The 21,717-nt window shown below is 35.7% G+C and overlaps 1 protein-coding gene across 2 annotated transcripts in view; it reads left to right on the forward strand.

The window, feature by feature from the left end:
• MROH9 (maestro heat like repeat family member 9) overlaps positions 1-21,717 on the forward strand; it is a 76,120-nt gene that overhangs the window by 21,241 nt on the left and 33,162 nt on the right. For both annotated transcript variants that reach the window (XM_074221987.1, XM_074221988.1), the window contains exons 6-12: positions 1,648-1,752; positions 3,659-3,794; positions 6,126-6,244; positions 14,285-14,434; positions 16,244-16,398; positions 16,937-17,093; positions 18,872-19,014. In XM_074221987.1, coding sequence (XP_074078088.1) covers positions 1,648-1,752; positions 3,659-3,794; positions 6,126-6,244; positions 14,285-14,434; positions 16,244-16,398; positions 16,937-17,093; positions 18,872-19,014 — 965 coding nt within the window. The remainder of the gene's footprint in view (positions 1-1,647; positions 1,753-3,658; positions 3,795-6,125; positions 6,245-14,284; positions 14,435-16,243; positions 16,399-16,936; positions 17,094-18,871; positions 19,015-21,717) is intronic.

The raw sequence follows: 21,717 nt of genomic DNA on the forward strand, positions 1-21,717 counted from the left end.
ATGAAGTATAAAATGGATAATATCAATTTCTTTAAATTAAAGGGTTTTTGTACAAATAAAACCAATGTAGTCAAGATCAAAAGGAAAACAAAAAATTTGATGAGGGAGGGCAGGGATTTTATAGTTTTGCAGATACAGGTCTCATATCTCAAATAAAATATAAAAAACCTTTTCAAATTTATAAGAAAAAAATTCATTTCTCAATTGATAAATGGTAAAAAGATATGAACCTACAATTTTCTGATGAAGAAAGCAAAATAATTTAGTCATGAAAAATATTTTCTATTATTATTGAGTAGAAAAATGCAAATTAAAACAACTTTGAGATATCATCTCACACTTATCAGACTGACTAAAATGCTAGAAGGGGGAAAGCAATAAATGTTGGTGAGACATGGAAAAATTAAGACATTGATTCATTGTTGGTAGAATTATGAACTATTTGGAGATCAATTTGAAATTGTGCCCAAAGAGTAATAACTGTCTGTATCTTTTGGCCAGCATACCAATATGAGATCTGTTTCCCAAGATGATTAGGGGAAAAGGAAAAGAACCTTTATGTTCTAAAATATTTATAGCAGCTCTATTTGTGATAGTAAAGAACTGGAAAATGAGGAGATGCCCATCAATTGGGGAATGACTAAACAAGTAGTGGTATACGATCATATTGGACTACAACTGTGCTATAAGAAATGAGTTTGATGCTTTTAGAAAAACATGGAAAGACTTGCATGAAATAAAAAAGAATAAAATGAGCAGAACTGAGACAAAATTGTATAGAATGAGAGAGAGTCTCTGATGTAAACTGCACTTTGCCATATTTGAAAATGAGATCATTAAGACTATTTCTGTAAACTTTACCTAGTGGTATGGAACTCAAGGGATCCAAAGTCATTGTGAATTTATATATATACTCAAATCAATTACAAAGAATTTATGAAGAAAGATACTATCTATCTTCAAAGAAAGAGCTGATAAATAGAAATGTTTTCATATACACACACAAGCATACACACATAATACACATACATCATATATGTGTGTACACACATATAAACACACACATACATACATATACATAGCTTATGTCAGTCATCTCTAGATCAGGGTGGGGAGAAAGAGGAAAAAACATAAAAAGTACACAGCAGAGAATAAAAGGAAATTTAGAAAAGGGCACAAAAAACAGTGCCTTTGAAAATTATGTGCAGACTTAGTTTTTCAAAAAAGGTAAATTGAAATATAAATACAGTGAACACTCTTCTTATATTGTGCTGTGCACTTGTAAATATTCTTTCTTATTCAAAAATAATTTATAAAAGAAAAATAAAGTTAGATTAAAAACCAATTTATTTTTAATGTTATCAATAATTTTTTTCACAGTACTATTGATATATAATCAATTATCATTATTATCACTCGACTTACCTGGACTTAAGTTTCTTTATTTGTTAAAATCACAGTGAATGGGGCTTGAGGTTTGAAGTAGATAAATCTCTGAAGTGGGGAGCCATGATCAATCACTATAATCCTAAATTTTAAAAGAAACTGAGGATCACAGAGGCACACAATGGTAGAACTGGGAGGTCATCCTAGCTTCAACTTTTGACTCAGTGTTTTATTCTTTTACTTCCCTTGCATTCCCAACAGGAAATGATTGTATGGATGACCAGAAATCCTACTTACTTGCAGGAACGAGCCATGATCATCATAGGTAGAGTCTTAAAGTATTCATACGGAAACATTAAAGAATGTGTAAGTCATAAGAGATTCCTTTACTACCTATTTCTGCAGCCTACGTTTCTGAAGTGCCCATCCCCCTCCACTTAAATCATTCTATTTTTTTAATAGACACAGAGGGATGCCTGAGAGCATTTCTGTCAGTGATATGAAATATTAGGAAAGGATTATTTAAACATCAAGTATCTCTATATCACATCATGTTTCCAAAGGAGTAGTCTGAGCACATCCATGAATACATAGTATACTACTCAGCAATGGATGTCTTCTGCAGAATTTCTTATGGACATGAACTGCTTGTCCTAGAATGGATGATGATTGGGCCTCTTCTGTCCTATATGGGCCATGGGGAATGTTAATCTCTTTGTAAAGAGGGTTATTTGGAATTTAGAACATATTTTTCTTTGGAAACAACATTAAACATTAGGAGTTCCTATTTAGAGATTTGAAAACTTCCAATTTGCATTAATGATCCAAAGTTTGCTCTAAAAATGATTTATTTCTGCTTTAACTGAGTAAATAAATTTCAGAATATTTTAAGTAAGATATTCAATTACTATTAGGGTCCACAAGAAGTTTTTGCTGTTGTTGAAAAAGGTTTGTGAAAGAATCATTCCTGGGAGTCACTCTTATCCATGAAAGATAAGGTTCTCACAAAAGTGTTTCTTGTAATGTTTTTGTTTAAATAGAGCTTTCTCCTTAAATTATAAATTAAATATTATTTTGCAGGGATAGCTATCCTTATTTATTATCCATCATTTATATCATTGCTTCTATGATTAAAATTCTTTCTGTAATGAAGTGAGAATCGTAAGTGGAGCCTGAAACATTCCAGTTTGGGTCCTCATCTTTACATTGGCTCCACACCAAAAAAAGAAACAGTGGCCCAAGGAAATCATTCCTGTTTGGCAATTCTAGTAAAAGGTTTTGGATTAACTATGCATTTATATGCACAGAATCAGCATGTCAGCTCTTGTAAATTGGGAAGACACACACACACACACACATATATGTGTGTGTATACATATATACACATATACATATGTGTGTAAGTATATGCATATACATACATATATCTACATAAATATATAGCACCCTCTCATTCAAATCCAATTCACATGCTTTTAATGGCATCACCTCCCTGCTATCATGGTCTTCTTCAGGAATGAAGGACAAGCAACTGGACAAACCACTGGGATTTTTCTATTTTTTTTACAGCATTGAAAGGCAGCCTAGAGATCATTTTTCTGACATTTACTCCTCTTTATTCTCTATCCTAATCAAACAATTATAATCTAATCTACTAGATTTGATTAGAAACAGTTTTAATCTAAACTATTCCAGAGCTGAAACAGAAAATGAAGGAGAATGCTGCCATGAATTTCATAGTAGGGATTCCCAGTCATATAAAGGAATCAGATTATTCCAAGAGGTTATTCCAAGAGATTTGTCTATGAACCTCTGGTATAACCTGCAATTTGCTACATATGAAGTTGAGAGTATTAAAACTACCTCTATAAACTCTACCAAATGTTATCAGATTCAAAGCTATAAGTAGGTAGGGTGACTGGGGCTTAGTGCTACACCTGAAATTTTAGATGTCACCAGTGACATCTTTGCAAAGGCATTTTCTTTCTTGGACCTCTCCAACCTCTACCAGTGGCAAAAGCTCTCATCTCTGCCTGACCCCAATTCTCTCACTAAATCAGTCTCATTCTGGGGTGCCTCCTTCCCTTTCAGCATAGTTGAAACATTATTGTAATTCATTAATCTTATTAAATTAATAATTCATAATCAAATTAGCAATTCATTATGGACATCATTGGTGTTGCTGTCAGTGTCTTTTGAGATGCCCCATGCTATAGAGAACATACTAAAATAAACTAAGTTTCTCTCTCTCTCCCTCTCCTGTCTTTCCCAGATAAGTGTCGATGCTCCATGTATGGGTCAGCTGGCAGCAGAATTGGCCATTTTATGCAATCATAGAAAAATCCAAATTGTCACCCAGGCTTCTTTGGCACTGTATTTCCTCCTCTGCATTGTAAGATATCAAAATGGTAAGAATCATTCTCTGCCATCATGACTACCCCAAACTAGACAAAGACTTCTGATCTGCCTTCTCAACTTCTGCTGCTGTAGCTTATATGTCTGAGTTTCTCTGACAGCCCTCCTTGGGCTAAAACCAACACTTTTTATTTATTTTTAACACATTCATAAGACTTGGACATTGGCCTTTGTTTTTCTTTTTTTTTTTCCTAAAGCCTCCCAGAAGAACCACTTATCCTTTTTGGCTCTTAAGGATATTCAGATTCCAGTTGAATCTCCAGTCTATAAAATGTTTTTAGAATAGCTTTGGGGGTCTTGCCTTTCCCCTTATCTTTAAGGGTCCCAGATTTCATGCCATGCTCTAACATGAATGTGTTAGATTTTTCCCAGCTCCACTCACATTTTCATACCCTTGTTGTTGTTGTTTGTCCTTCATTCTTGAAGAAGACCGCGACACCAGGGAGGTGATGCCGTCACAAGCAAGTGAATTGGAACAGACGGGGTTGTGCTATGTCACCACACTTTCTCCTCTGGAGTCATCTGGGTCCAATGGTCATATATGAATCAGGATGTTGGCTCTGGATTCTAGGAAATCAGGGTTAAGTGACCTGCCCAAGGTCTCACAGCTAGCAAATGTCAACTGCCTGAGGTTAAATTCGAACTCCCATCCTCCTGACTCCAAGTCCAATAATACTCATCATCTACTGCACCATGTAGATGTCCAAGGTACCCTTGTACCTAAGAAAAATGATAAAGGGCAGAAGAGAGAGATGGGATATATTTAGAAATGAAAGTGAAAGTTAAAACAGAAGATTGATAGACGTGCACACACACACACACACACACACCCATTTACATACAGCCACACACACACACACACACACACACACACACACACATATATATATATGTATGTATATATATATATATATATATATATATATATATATATATATATTAAGGAAAAGATATGAAGAGGGAATCCCCCTTCATTTCTTTCTCTACAGTTAATGCTCAAATTCTCCACCATGTTCACTGGAATTTGCCTTTGCTTAAAATACCAAAGCTTGGAAATAGCTTTCTGGAAGCTAAAAGGATGCAAAGGCCCATAGAGGATGACCAGATTTCTCCCACATTTTTCAGTCTGATACCACTGTTTATTGAAGAAGGCTATTTTAACATTTCTTGTTCAGTCATTTTTTACTCTTCTCTGATTCTATGTGACTCCATTTAGAGTTTTCATGGCAGAGATGCTAGAGTGGTTTACCACTTCCTTCTCCAACACATCTTACAGAAGAGAAAACTGAGGCAAACAGGGTTAATTGATTTGACCAGGGTCATGCAGCTAGTGTCTGAAGGGAGGAAGATGAGCAGGCCAGGTGCCCAATATGCTGGTGGTACCACCTAGAGCCTATTTTAACATTAACTACATTTATAGTATGCTTCAATGAACCACAGTATTGTTTGGTAGAGAAAAAGATTGATTTTTGAGTTTGAGATTTTTGAGTCAAAGGACATGGGTTAAAATCTCAGTTTTGCTAATTAATACATTAGGTAAGCCATTGAACCTCTGTGGCTCTCAATTTCCTCATTAACCCAGATGACATCCAGCCATAAATCTATGCTCTAGTAGATTCCCTCTAAAAGCCATTTGATGGATCCATTTCAATTTTTTATTGACTACTCCTCTTTATTTCCCAAACTGCTCTCTTATCACTGACTTTCTCTGTTGTTGTTGCTGCTGTTTTAAACATCCCTTCATGCTGATAGGGGCAGCTAGGTGGTGCAGTGATAGAGCACTGGGCCTGGAGTCAGAACCTGAGTTCACTTAATAATTGCCTAGCTGTGGGGCGGCTAGGTGGCGTAGTGGATAAAGCACCAGCCTTGGAGTCAGGAGTACCTGGGTTCAAATCCGGTCTCAGACACTTAATAATTACCTAGCTGTGTGGCCTTGGGCAAGCCACTTAACCCCATTTGCCTTGCAAAAACCAAAAAAAAAAATTGCCTAGCTGTATGACCTTTGGCAAGTCACTTAACCCCATTGCCTTATATAAATAAAATAAAAGTTATAGAAACAGCACATCTTAGGGCCTTCACATAATTTCACAATTTCCCTATCCACAGACAGATTTCTTTTTAGATCTAAGCTACTCTCTTCCAAAATGCTGATTCTATATAAATCTATACCAATCTATACCAATAAATCTATACCTAATCTAGCAACTGGTATCATTCAGAAAATCAATACAAGTTGCTGGATCATCCAGGGAGAGGATTAAACACTAAAGTCCTCATCCTGAGAATGTCAAGGTGAATACTGACATGAGCCCTTTCTCTATCAGATTTGTATGAATATATGCAGATGGATATAGATCCGACAGAAAGCTTCATCTTTTATGACAGTTTTGAAGAGGAATTCACACCTACTCTCTTTCAAAGAAACAATGCTGATATTGCTAAGGTAATTCAATCTTTGGTAATATTTATCCTGTTGACTATGATTGACTCTTATTTAATGGCACAACCGTGTTCTAATCATTCTTATTTGAATGTTTCCAATACATTTATTTGAGGAGATAGAGGAGCTGTGATCTCATTGGTACAGGGAACTTCTTGTGTGGTAAGGTCCTTCACCAATACTGATAGGCAATTCATCTCAAAATTAGAGAATTTCCTGGGGACATTGAAAGGTTACACAAATTGTCCATGGTTACACAACTAATGTATTCCAGAGGTCAATTTAAGCCTGACTCCTCTTTCCACCATCCATCCTGCTTCTCTAATATGCTATATTATCTCAAAAAAGTTTAGAAGCTGAGGGAGAAATTGAGTAGAACTCAAGACTTCCTAATGGCTGAGATTGTATTTGTAAAGTTCTATATTTGGAGTAACAAAATTTAACAGACTTTCAGCTCCAACACTTGCTATTTCTGTGATCACTGGGAAATCAAATCCCTTCTCATAGCAGTTTCTTCAAAATTGAAATTCTAAAAACTACAGTTGAGAATTGGGTGAAAAATGGACACCAAAAGAGGGAAAGCAGCCCTGAGCTTTCACACCAAAGGTACTAGTCTTTTTTGAACACATTATGTCTCTCCCCCCAGCATGTTAAGAATTTCCCTGGCAGAATGGGCAGATGACAAGAGTTTGTTCCAAAGGCTAGCAAGGCAGTTGAAACAGGTGATGTCAAAGATGCCGAGGTCATCCACTGCATCCCAGACCACTGCCAAATCTGACTTTTGTCCTGTTGCTGGATTTGGATGACTTTGTGCAACTCTGCCTTACTTAAATCTAATACACCTGCAAGTCACCCTGTGATGTCACTGGTCTTCATTTAAAAAAAGGAAGGATGGACATCAACACCAATAGGTTAAAGCATATCTTCTGGTTTATCCTACTTGAATCCACAGTTCAAATCAAAATAAGAAACCTCTATGAAGCAAGAACTATAATCAGAGAAATTGAGAATACAAATATAGTCCATAGATATTACTGTAGGGTCTAGTTTTATGTTTCCTCCTCATTCTTGAAAGGGAAAAATCCAACAAACCTCATGGATTGATTGTGTCCATATCTGGACTTTTTGGGACAGGTCTCTTTCTCTTCTCTGTGGTCTCCTCTCTTCACTCTCCCTCCCTTTATCTTTTTTGTCTACCTGCCTTTCTCTCTAGAAAAGAGGAAATACTTAGCCTCAGGCCCCCTTTCTTCACTCCAGCCCCAGCCTCTGGGACATTTCAGCCAATAAAAATTAAATACTTACCCTATAACACCAAGGGTTTTCTTGTTGCTTTCCATTTTAATTTATGAAGCATATAGGAAAAAAATGTCATATAAAATAACATACCAGAAGGGCAATGAAAAGCAAACCAGGAGTGAAGTTCAGGGCTTTGTATTTGTGGAAAGGATACTTTTTGGGGGGTTGAGGTTGGGGGGGGGAGAACATAACGACTCGATTTTGTGATATATTTGCTGCTGTTATACAAATACACAGGATGTCTCCTTCAGTACCTTCTCTCCCCCAATCTCTTAATCATTACAAAAGAAAACTCATAGAACTTTTAACAGTCATCCCCTTCCCCTTTTCCTGTACAATGAAACATGTAGACAGGGCTTTCAAATGTTGATTAACTAACTGACAAAATACTGTATCCATGGGTCCAGTGCAAATGGCTATGCTAAAGAATATATTTTTTTCTTTTTTATTAATCCTTCATCTCTTGCTGAAAAATAAACATTTCCTGACTACATGTCCTGTAGCATCTTATCCAAACTCAGGAAATGTTTATATATATATATATATATATATATATATATATATATATATATATATATAGCTATGGATATGGATCTATAGATAGATGCCACATATAATATCTATAGATATATAGAAAACATATCACAAACACATCTATAATATATATATATATATACAGATAAATGAATATATATATATATATATATATATTTGTATCTTGTGTGCTCATTTGTTTGTGGCTACCAAGAATGCTGAAAATTCTTGCAGCATAATTCTGTTAACTATAAAAACTTATTCATAAAGGTCCCCCAACATAGGCAAATAACATTTCAGCATTCATATTCATATTCATCAAAATAAAGGAGAACAAATTCTGTATCTGGCTCAATCGATATTCTCACTTTTGCCTGTCCAAAGAACAAAAACAAAACACAACCACCATTTATCAGATTCCTATGAGAACCAGGCATTTGTACTAATATTAGGGATTCAAAAGAAAGCAAAAAGATAGCTTTTGCTATGAAGGTGTTCATAATATTATGGGGAAAATAACATGAGGAGGAGTAAATGTTTCCAATATTTTTAAAAGTTCATAAAGAACAAAAAAATAGCCCAAGCTTGAAGAGGGACAAAATTTGTCCACATTTCTAAGAAAAGGAAGATGGTGGCATATGTCATACATTTCCTCTTCTCTGCTTTTTTCAACTACTCTGATAGGCTTCCAGATAGTTGAAATTACCTCATTTCTACATCTGCTTCTATGCCACACTGGTGATCTCTGATAAAGGGCAACAGTTCTCAAACAGTTTGATCTCAGGACCCCTTTATATAGTCTTAATATTTATTAATGTTCCCTTTATATTCTTAAAAGTTATTGAGGACTTCAAAGAGCTTTTATGCATGTGAGTTGCATCTATTAATATTAATTTATTAGAAATGAAAATATAAGATTTTAAATATTTGTCTATTAATTCATTTAAAAGATAATAAAGATATTAGTTGTCACAATAAATATATAATAACCATTTTCCAAAACAAAAACAATTTAGTGTAGTGACAGGAGTGACATGGTTTTGTGTATTTTTGCAAATCTTTTTAATTACTGGGGTGGCTAGGTGGCACAGTGGATAAAGCACCGGCCCTGGAGTCAGGAGTACCTGGGTTCAAATCCAGTCTCAGACACTTAATAATTACCTAGTTGTGTGGCCTTGGGAAAGCCACTTAACCCCGTTTGCCTTGCAAAAAACCTAAAAAAAATCTTTTTAATGACTGGTTCTCTAGAAGACCATTGCATTCTTAACTGTTGTTGTTTTTTTATTCAACCTGTTATATTATGCGGTTTGATTTATTACTGTCTCCTTAAATATTGTCTCCTATGAATTCCTATTTTTCTGTACTGCTCTTCTTCCTATTTTTTATAGGTAATATCCCATGGTACATGTTTGACAAATATATAAGAACTGCTCGCTTGCAACTAATATATCTTTAACTAAAGCTAGTTTTATCACATTTCAAAGACTTTATCTATACACACACACACAACACATACACATATATACTTACATACATGAAGACTGAAAATCCGCTCTCACAGGATAGTAAAAATACACAAATGTGTGTGTGTGTATGTGTGTGTGCATGTGTGTGTGTCTATATCTGTGTTTAGATAGATGAGAGAGAGAGAGAGAGAGAGAGAGAGAGAGAGAGAGAGAGAGAGAGATTAATGAAGAGGAGAGGTTTAAAGGGTAAAAAGATATCAGTCATTGAAAAATGATTGATGAATCAGCTAAGATTGAAGAGATCTAAAAGGTCTTCCATTGATGACAAACACATGACTTCAAATATGTTGAAAAAATAATTGAATAAATGGTTGTTGTGTCATTTTTTATGGAAATGGAGATTTTTTTAAAAAAATTTTCTGGACTTAGTCATCACCACCAGAAACTAAAGAATGCTTATCTTAAATGATCCTGAATTTAGTGAGCAATGCTGCTGATAGCAGGAAACATCAAAATTGTGTAACACATCACTATGATCTAAAAAAATTTAATAACTACCTCACATTTAGCTATGATGAAGTTCAGAATTCTACATCAGAAGCTGTTTTATAAACTATTAGACAGCAAATCTCCATACTAAAAGTATTCTTCAAAATATCTTGGAGAATTCCACCAGTAAGCTGTGGTGAAACTAGACCATTCATTCAACAGATTGAATTTTCCTACAGTTGTCTAAACAAAATACTCATCCATGAGAATTTAAGAATAAGGTTTTTTTGCTTAAGATGGAAAAGCATTTAACATGATTATGCATATATGACCTATTTCAGATTGCTTACTGTCTTGGAGAATGTAGAGAAAAGAGGAGAACTAGAAACTCAAAATTTTACAAAACTGAATGTTGAAAACTATATATATGTATAATTGCATATAATTGGAGAAAAATGAAATGTTAATATAAAAAGTCTTTATAGATATTTTCTATCAAAAATGCATCATCTTCAAACTGTTTTGGAATAAAACATTTTCAAAACCTACAAATACAGAAGAACTCAAAATTATATAGAACAATATGAAGCACATGTCATCCTTAACATACTATCTGCTACTAGAGCTTAAGAAAAGGATGCTTTCAATGAACCTAAAGAAGATAAACTCATCTCCAATTCCATTCAAAAAAATTTTTATTTATTTGTACAATGTTTTGTGTGATATTAAATACAAAAGAATAATCTTAATACAGAAACTTGTCCCAGGACCATTCTTTCCTGAGCTCCAATTTTATGATGTTCAGAAGATATAGGAGATGGCTAGGTGGCTCAAGGGATGGAGCATCGGCCCTGGAGTCAGGAGTACCTGAGTTCAAATCCGGCCTCAGACACTTAATAATTTCCTAGCTGTGTGGCCTTGAGCAAGTCACTTAACCCCATTGCCTTCCAAAAAAAAGAAGATATAAAGAATGATAATAGGAGGTAAAAGAAGAGAAGAATGCTGATGATTTTTGGTACTACTACTATTACCATGACTCCTCATAACAGTTGGAGAATGACATCCAAGAACTATTTCCATCTGAATGCCATTGAATAAAATGAGAAAAAAAAGAAAATTTAGAACAAAAGCAACTGGAGAAGCAGTAAAGTATCATGGACACATGGATGCAGAACCCAGAATCCCTGGGTTCAAATACTACCTCTGACACAAAATGGTGGTTTGAACCTGGGCAGGTCATTTACCTGTTCAGGGTTTGTAGTAACTCTCTAGCACTTTAAATTAGAAAGCAGTTACCAATCATCATTGACAATGGCCATTTCCTTACCAGGAATTTCCTGTGCTAAATCACAAGTCATGTCCAAAAATTTAAACAATAAACCAATTATGAAAATATTTAAAGTTTATAAAACCATTTTGCACTCTATTATTCCATTTAAGGAGATGAGGAAATTGAATGTAAGAAATGCTAAACTATTTGTCCAAGGCCACAAACCAGTTAAATTTAAGTTCTGTGTTTGAAAAAAACAAATTTCTATTGGAGGGAATGAAAGAAATGCTAATCGAGTCTGAAAGTATTAGGGAAATACCTAAGTCTTTAGAATTAGCATTTCTTTCATTGTTAGCAATTAAATTCCTAGTCAGCTAGGTGGTGCAGTGGATAGGGCACCAGCCCTGGAATCAGGAAAACCTAAGGATCAAATCTGGCCTCAGATACTTAATATTTAACTAGCCATATGACTTTGGGCAAATCAGTTAACCCTGATTGCCTTGTATCCATGGCCATCTCTAGTGATCCTCATTCATATCTGGCCACTGGACCCAAGTGACTCAGGAGGAGAAAGTGAGACTGGTGACTTAGCGCACTCCCCCCCCCAATCCAACTGATGTACTTGACCTCCCTGTAGTCATGATCATCTTTAAAAACAAAGGATAAATAGCAGCAGCAATCAAGCAGGGTTTCTAGGGGACACAATAGCATGAGCTAAGTCAGAATGGTCTTGATTGCAATGATTAGTCATTTCAAAATGTGAGTTCAGGTGGAATTAATTTCTTATAGTACTTTCACCTAAAGGACCGATCCTGAATGACTAGGACTGAAGTCATTACAACCCAAAATAGATTCACCAAGAGAGGTTTTGCAGAATTAATTTGCTCTGGAATTTATAGAATTTGGAAACTCGGTGCATTTTCTAAAGGTTTTTTTTTCCCAAATATATTTCTGCTCCCTGACAAAGAGGACATGCTTCAGGGATTTGAACTCTAGGGTTCTGAAATATAATAGTGTGAGGAATAAAAAGGAAGAGGGAAGTTTGCCTATAAGATGTTGAGTTTTCATAAATTTCCTTTTATTGATATTATCATTCATAAATCTTATTGATATTATCATTCATAAATTTTAAAGACAATTACTATTTAGGTGTTTTTTTAGGTTTTCAAGCAAGTCACAAATGTTGAATTTTATCCTCAAAATTCTAGGAATTGGTTTCTATTGTTATGTCTAGCTTACAGATGAGGAAACTGAGACAGACAAAAGTTAAGGGAATAATTCATGGTCACGAAGCTAAGTGTTTGCTGAAGCCTGACTCCCAAGTCCTGAGCTCTAGTTACTATGCCACCCAATTTTTTCACTTGAAAATAAAAAATAGTTTATGTAAAAAAACACTCCAGAATTCTGATAGACAGAAAGCTCAGTGTCTTGTTTGTGTGTGTGTGTGTGTGTGTGTGTGTGTGTGTGTGTATGTGTGTGTAATAACTTTAGGATGAGGTTATGTGAAAGTTATTACACATAAATTTACACAATTACACATAAAATTACACAATAAATTTAAAGTCTTATTCTGGTTAAGAAAAGGCTTTAAGTTTAAACTGATAATCATATCCATCATATTTAAGGACCTGGATTGAGATTGCAGACAAACTTTGGCTTCATAGTGAGAAAAGCAAACAACTTCCTAATAATTTGAGCTACTTCAAAGTGGAATGGGTGGATTGGGAGGTTTGTTGGTTCCCTTCAGTTGAAGGCTTTAAGCAAAACCTGGATGACTCATTTGAGGTTACTTATCAACTGATATTCTATTTCTAGTATAAATTGTGCTGGCTGGCTGCTGAGATATCTTCCAAATGCGAAATTCTGTGATTCTCTTTTGCATTCTTCCTTGTGAAGCTCTCAACTTCAAGACAATGAATATACTTGTGAATAGTTTTAATCATTCGCAAGTTACCTAAATCAGATTCTTGCAACTTTCATCCACTAGTCTTTAGATTTCAGCAGAGGAAATCTAATTCTTCTACCACAGGACAATCCTCCAGTAGGTGAAGAAAGTTATCATGTCCTTTGTAATTCTTCTTTTGCCCAGGCTGAATAACTCAGATTCATTAGCTGATCCTCACATCACAAAGTCTTGAGCTTTTTCTCCATTCTAGTCATCTTTCTCTTGATTCTCTCCATTGGTGTCACTATAGCTAGTGGGTAATATGAATCTCTCCATGTCATGATGGTGCTGTTGGTCCTTTGTTCTTGAAGTGTACAAATGATAATACTTGCAAGTGAACTGGATTTAAATGATAGACAGATAACAGAGACTAGTGAAAGAGTACTAGGAGAGGGAAGCCAAGTGTACTATGTTGTGTTGCAACAGCATGGTATCATATATTTAGAATGGGAAAGGACCTTAGAAACCTTTCCATCCAACCTCCTTAGAGATGGGGAAACTGGTACACAGAGAGTTTCAGTAACATCTTTGGAGTCAAACAACTACTATGGCTCTTGGGCAGAATTTGAACCCAAGTTTTTCTGATTTCAAGAGGAGAACCCTATTTATCCCATATAGTGCTGCCTCTGTAAAAGAGAAAACTTTTCTGAGCTCATGAGATTATGATGAAAACAGATTCTTCAAATATTCATCTTTCCATGCTGATACATGTACTATATATCCTTCTCTGTCTAGTGTCATTATGGTAGGAAGAATCCTCTCATCTTTACCCCAATGCATCCCTATTACTGCTCTAACTTTGCACCTCCAGTTTCCTATTGGTCTTAAGTTCCACCTACCAGGACCATGTGCAGTCTGGGTTTGCACAGTCATGGTGCAGAAGAGCAAATCTGTTGGTTTCCCTTTTTACCTTCATAGTATTTTGACTCTCTTCTCCTCAGTTTATCACCTCAAGTAGACCTTGTCTCTATCCTTATTTTGAGACAGTATCCATTTTATGATAAGAAATCTCTAAGTGATGGCTATTTCGTATGTGGTTTCAGTTTGTAGGTGAATACTTGCAAACGGATCTACTGAATGAATTTGTCTATGGTCTTCTGAAGAAACTTTGCTGCCCTCCAAAGAAGAATGCAATTAAAGCAGCAGACTTATTGAGATTGGTTCTAGGGGATTATGGCTCCAAAGTGACCAAGGTAAGAGCCTTGGTGAATGACAGCAGAGCACAGATTCAGCTGTTGTTGCTGTTGTTACTGTAATTTGGGGAGGTGGGGAGAAATAGAGAAAGAGGGAAGTCTGCCATAATTAACTTTCTCCTCTTTTCTGTTCTTATTATAACTTATAGGATGATAGATTAAATGTTGGAAGAGGCCCTTAAAGGTCATCTGCCCCAACCCCCTCATGCTAAATATGAAGAAAACAAATAGGTTATGTGATTTACCCAATGATCATGCAACTAGTAGATATTTGTGGAAGGATGCAAACTCAGATCTTCTTGGTCTTTGTCCATGCTACCTTTCATAGACCTGTACTCAGAAAAGAAGCTTTCTAAGGGTCTTCAATTGTAAGGATCTTTATCGAACATTATACAAGAGAGACATTGTCATAAAGCAGAAGGAGCATGGAGTCAGAGGACCTGGGTTGGAATTCAGAGTCTTACTCTATACTACTTGTGGGACCTCTTCAACACTCTAACCATCAGATTCCTCACCTAGAAATTAAGGATACTGATATCCATAATATCTAAGATGTTTTGTTGCTATTCTACATTTATGATCCCCCAAACATCTGTATAAACATGAGAAACTTTCACTGCTCTTGAGAGGATAAAGATTTCAATTGATTCATAAGCTTTCCATTTCACAAAAGAATAATATGTGGCACATATATAAACAATGATAATTTGAGAAAGAGAGAGAGGTTACAGATGAAGGAAAAGCCAGTCTGCAAATAGTTAAGGAGAGATTGAAAGGAAAGGGTTAAAACTTCTTGCGCTACCCATCTGATGAGGATTTTGTGAGGATCAAATAAGAAAATGTATGTTAGAGATGCAAATAATATCAACATTGGTATCAAAAAAAACATACAGGGGGAAAGCTAGGTGACACAGTGGAGAGAGCACCAGTCCTAGAGTCAGGAGAACCTGAGTTTAAATCTGACCTCAGACACTTAATAATTACCCAGCTGTATGACCTTAGGTAAGTCACTTAACCCCACTGCCTTGCAAAAATAAAAAAAAGATAACACATAGGATGATACAGGATGGAGTTGTTCAACAAGTTTCTTTGGTTTCATGAAGCTGACATACTTCATTGATCATGACAGAATTGACAATAAAAACATCAGACATTTATGTCTATGCTTACAGTATTCAAAGCAAAATAAAAGAGCTCAACTCTACTAGAGGGAAACAACACTTGCATGGCAAAGTTAAGTCAATAAGCATTTATGTTTTTTGCCATTAGGAGCACTGAAGGCAGTGGATAATGCACTGCCCTTGAAGTCAGGAGGATGGGAGTTCAAATTTGACCTAAGACATTTGATAGTTACTAATTGTGTGACCTTGGGCAAGTCACTTAACCCTGCCATCATCATTATTATCATCATCATCATCATCATCAAAGGCGAAAGGCACTAAAAATCAAGTTGTCGGGAAAACCCTCCTATAGGATATTGCACCAGAACTGACTTTCCAAGATACGTTTTCAAAGAATTTTATAATAGATGGATCTGATTTTGTCATTCAGATTCCTGTAGTTTTATTTCTTCCTTATTACAAACACACACACACACACACACACACACACACACACACACATATTAGCTTTGGTTTTATTATTCTTTCTGTTGATGAATGAAAAAGTTTGAATTCTTACCTCAAGTTCTCGATTTCCACCATTAGAAAAGTAAATTCTATAGTTTTGACAGATGTAAAGGAGCTCATATTCAAAGCAATTGGAAGAATATCACAGAAGACAATTTCTGATGTACTCTTTCTCTTCCAGGCAGCTAAGATTGTGGATTTTATTCATAAAAACTTGAATATTCAGTCACCTGACATTCAAAAGTCTGATTTGCTGAATATGGTCTCCTTGTTGACTCGCTTCTGCCCCCAGAAAGTTGTCTTTCAACTTTTGGACCATTCATTTCCAGTAGACAGGTGAGAAAGTCTCTTTTGAGCATGTTCACCCAGAGCTTATAAATATTGTTTGCTTGATGCCTGTATTTTAGGAACAGACCATTGTCCCTTAAAATAGAATGAATTTTCCTGACAAATGGGCATTTTCTTATTCTCCTTGAGGAAGTCTTGGAATATCTCTTGGAATGGTGCAAACAGTTCTCTTGGTTATCTAAGAGGAACACTCTCCCTTCCACCCTCAAGTAAAATGAACTGAAATCTTAAGTTCCCCAACTAGAAACAGAATTTATGTATCAGCTCTTCAGGTCCTTGAGGAAAAAGATCCTGAAGGTCCAAAATATAGAACTTTGGGGCTCATATGGAGTCTACAAGTTTCAGGTGAGAAGAAACTACTGCTACAGGCAGATAATGAGATGGCCTCACGAGGTGACCTGGACATATTTTTAGGTTGTATGCCAAATGCAAGACTAATGTACACAATGAATTCATTTTTTTTTATTTGTTTCCTTGTTTATTCTTTCATCCATCTATTTATTTTATGGGGAAAACTACTTTTTAGTTCGGTGCTGGAGATGTGGAAAGCAGTCAGTTCAGAGAGTGACTCTTCACCTTTTGTGCTGAAGACAATCCTGACTGTGCTAAAGGGGAAACCTGGAGAAGGAAGCACTGCTCAAAAGCGTTTTTCCCTTGAGGATGTCAACATGATGCCTGTGTCCGTAAGTCTCATGTCCATCATTTCTAAGGCTCTTGGTATTAATGGCAGAAATGCTCAGCTCATCTTGGACACCCTTACCTACTTTGTGGTCTGCCATAGCAGACCTTTAACTAAGAATTGTTTCACCAGGAGAAAAACCATTTTGGTAAGATGGAGAGGCAGTTGGGGATTATGGAACAGAAGACAGTGTGTCTGACCCTGGTCACTGTGGGTGTTTGGGAAAAGGTGGAAGTAACAATGAGGTCTAATTGCTGCTAGTGCTCACACCTACTCCTCTCTGGCCCTTAAAACTTGTTATTAAGACCTTACTTAGTCCACTGGTTCTTGACTCTTATTAATAAGTATGAGATACTGATGGGTGTCAGCCACTGGAAGGCAATTGCTACAGGGAACATATTTCCTCTTACCCAGAACTCAGCACTCCAAAAATGACCACTATCAAGCAATCACTATCCTGGGCCAAAATAACTGTTCCCCGACAGTTCTCCTTTATGCTTATATAGAATTATAAACAAAGTCAAATGTTCTCTAAATCCAGATGACAGCTCAGAGAATTTTCAGAAGTAATATGCATCACCTCTAGAATCAGGACCACTATAAATCCCAAAAATTTCAAGAGAAAGGAGCAAGGAAATTTATTAAACTCCTACAGTCTGCTAGTCACTGCGTTAAACACTTTACAGATATTTCATTTGATCCTTACCACAAATTGTATCTTTATTAGAAAGCTGAGGAAGATTAAGTGAGTGATTTACTCAAGGTCCTATAGCTAAGGATCATTTAAACTTAAATCTCCCCAATTCCAGGTCCACGGCTTTATCTACTAGTATTTCTAATGCCTGGGGAAAACAGAGATACTCTAAGGCTTACCATCCCCACCATTTTGTAACTTGCTATTTAAATGGATTTATATTAAGTATTCTTGCTAATTGGGTGCTAAAGTCAGTTCTTTAAAGCTTAATTTCTGGGTGTTGGAAATAGAGTAACAGCCCTTGCCACAAGCAGTTAGATGCTTTGGATATGGAGGTATTAAAAAAAGGACTTGAAGTTCCTCCAAATTTACATAATCATGAAAACATGTATATTTGTATAAGCATGTATACAACTACACATGCACATACATGTGCAAATATTTGCACATGAACATATATAGACTCTCAAAGTACCTCCTTAGAACTAGTCATCCAGTCAAGTCACATTTTCAAATCATACTTGAGTTTACAAAGGAGGCAACTGAGATCCCAAAGAAAGACATGTTTTCCCCATGGTGACAAAGGAAGACTCATTCAGCTATTGAACTGAGATCAAGTTAAATGAAGCCCAAATATCATAGTATTCTTAGAGTTCTACAGATGGTGCCATCTTTCTTTCCTATCTCTAGTATAAGGAGAATTGGCAAGACCTGAAGTAAAGCCCCTGCCCTTTGTAGGACTTTTTAGCTGGTGCCCTTGGGGTCAAATTAGCTTCAGAGCTACCTTGCCTCCCAGAAGGCTTCCTGGTGACAAAGCAATAGACTGGAAGTGAGCCCCAATTCCTTGTCAGGTGAGAGCCATCAAGCAAAGGAGACAGCTCTTCTGGGATTCTAAGGCATTTCAGTGAAGACTGAAAGACTTGGTGAATTGAGAGCATCCAAGTTACTTGGTGCTGGAGATAGAAAGATCACACTCATTCTTTGTTTTATTCCATCATTTTAGCCATGGTAGACTTTTCCTGACCTTCATTTGGAATTTTCTTGGCAAAGATTCAGAGTGAAGTCTTTTCTTTTCTTTTTCTCCCCAGGCAACTCAGGCTTTGTGCATCTTACTTCCTGTCCCTGAGTACAAGAAAGCAGCAGCCCAATTTTTCCCAGAGCTGTTAATTGCCTTGATACTGCAACTCCATTATAATAGTGAAATACATTTGAAAAGAATTACCAAACAATCGTAAGATGTTGATCTTAAAAATGATTAGTTCTAAAGTGCCAACTACCATCTATTTTTATTTATGTAGAAATTCTATAGCTTGGTATGGGTAATATATTCCTTTTTCTCCTAACAAAGAACTCTTTCATGTGAATGGTACCAAAATTTTCTTCTTTATCAATGATTTTTAAAAAAATTTTATTTATTTAAGGCACTCGGGTTAAGTGAATTATCCAGGTCACACAGCTAGATAATTATTAAGTGTCTGAAGTTATATTTGAACTCAGGTCCTCCTGATGCCCAGGCTGGTGCTCTATCTACTGCACCACCTAGTTGCCCCTTCTATCAACAACTTTTTAACTTGAAGTTTTTGAATTTGTTGGGGGTGGGGTTCCATAAAACTATTTTGATAATTGGTTTTCTTTGTAATTCTATGGGTTTTATTTCATATTAGAAAATTTCTATAGGAAATTCATAGCTGTTGGAATAGTACAAGATACAAATAAAATGCTTAAAACCCTAAGCTTTATGAATGTTCCCAGGCCATTTGATTTATCTGTGATGTAGAGAATGGCCTGGTTATTCTTTGGAGTTTTGTGTCTGGAGAAATATCTTTATTGGGGCAGTGTCTGTGTGTGTGTGTGTGTGTGTGTGCATATGGGCACAGACTTTGTATATAATGTATATGTTGAAGGGGTTTAAGTACCCTCAAATATGAGGACCAAAGCACTGCTGCAAAAAATTTCCAAATCCAATCAATCCCAGTTCAATTCTGAAAACATATATTAAGTACTTACTATGTACAGAATACTATGCTAAATCTAAAGGAAAATGCAGTTTAGATAAGAAACAATCATCATATTCCTGGAACTTGCAGACTACTAGGGAACAATGACAAAATACTAGATCTATGAATGATAAATGATAAAAATGTGCAAATTTATTGACATACTCTAAATCCATAGCTATTAAACTGAAAAAAACTCTGCCCCAGCATATCAACTTAGAAAACCACAAATTAACATTATCTACATTTTATTCTATTATTTATCTATTTTTAAATTTTAGAAAGGTTTTATTTATTTTTAGTTTTACAATTTTTCCCTCAGTCTTGCTTCTCTCCCCCCATCCCCCATAGGAGGCAGCTGGTTAGTCTTTACATCATTCCCATAGTATGCATTGATCTAAGCTGAATGTGATGAGAAAAAAATCAATCCATAAGGAAGAAACATACAGCATGAGATAGAGAGAAATTACATAATAAGACAATTTTTTAAAAATTAAATTAAAGGTACATAGAAAGTCTTTGGTCTTTGTTCAAACTCCACAGTTCTTTCTCAGGATACAGATGGTATTCTCCATCGAAGCAATCCCAAAATTGTGCTTCACTGTGGCCCTGTTAGTATAAACAAGTCCATTAAGCTTGATCATCACTCCCATATTACTGTTAGGGTGTACAATGTTCTTCTGGTTCTGCTCATCTTGCTCAGCATCACTTCACGCAAATCCTTCCAGGCTTCCCCCAATTCCCATCCCTCCTGATTTCTAATAGAATAATAGTGTTCCATTACATACATATACCACAGTTCGTTAGGCCATTCCCCAATTGATGTGCATTCCCTCAGTTTCCATTTCTTTACCACCACAAAGAGAGTTGCTATGAACATTTTTGTACAGGTGATATTTTTACCCTTTTTCATAATCTCTTCAAGGTATGACCCAGTAGTGGTATTGCTGGATCAAAGGGCATACACATTTTTGTTGCCTTTTGGGCATAATTCCAAATTGCTCTCCAGAAATATTTTCCAATTATATTTCATTCTGGTTATACCTGTTAGGATTGTTGTCTACTTGTTTGCCACCTCTCCTCCAAATGCATCTAGTAGGCTGAGTCTAAAGTTCCAAAGACCTGAATTCAACTTCAGGTTCAGACATCTATTAGCAATGTAACCCTAGGCAAGTCACTTAACCTCTGTCTACCTCAGTTTCCTCATCTGAAAACGAGGAATGAAAAGTACACCTACCTCTCTCAGGGCTGCTGTGAGTATGAAATGAAATAATATAGTTTTTAAAAGCACTTAGCACAGTGAGAACACATAGTGAGCACTCTACAGTCGCTAGTTATCATTTATTATTGTTTTTACTATTACTACTACATCTTGCAACATTTCATATCATAAAAAGTATCTCGTATGCAGTATATATATTCATTTTGTTGTTTTCACTTATTTTTTCTAATTTCTTTTGAGTTCAGAAGACTTTAACACTGTCTAATTCTTTATCATGAGGTCATACCTATACCTTTATTCCCAAATCAGTCCTTTTCCATCTTTGTCCTTGTAGTATTAAAAAAAACCTATTTAACTGCAGGTTTCAACGAACCTTGAATTGCTTAACTTTCTAAACCAACATATTTTTAATAGTCATGTAGCATACACAATAACTTATGTACATTTCCTTAGAGTAATAGCTATCCTTCAAAAACACAGAATTTAAAAAAAATAAAAGAGAACAATGAAATACGTGTTTTAAATGAAATCTAGCTCTTAACTGGCAAATTACTGATAAGTGAAGGAATCAGTCAATAAATAACATTATTTATTAAGTTCTGCTGTGTGCTTAGTACTTGGGATGTAAAAAAATAGTAAAAGATAGTCCCTGCCCTCAAGGAACTTAGGGAGATATACGTAAATATATATACAAAGTAAGCTATATACTGGATAA

The sequence above is a fragment of the Macrotis lagotis genome, chromosome 2 (genome assembly GCF_037893015.1).
Source record: "Macrotis lagotis isolate mMagLag1 chromosome 2, bilby.v1.9.chrom.fasta, whole genome shotgun sequence".
NCBI classification, from domain to species: Eukaryota; Metazoa; Chordata; class Mammalia; order Peramelemorphia; family Peramelidae; genus Macrotis; species Macrotis lagotis.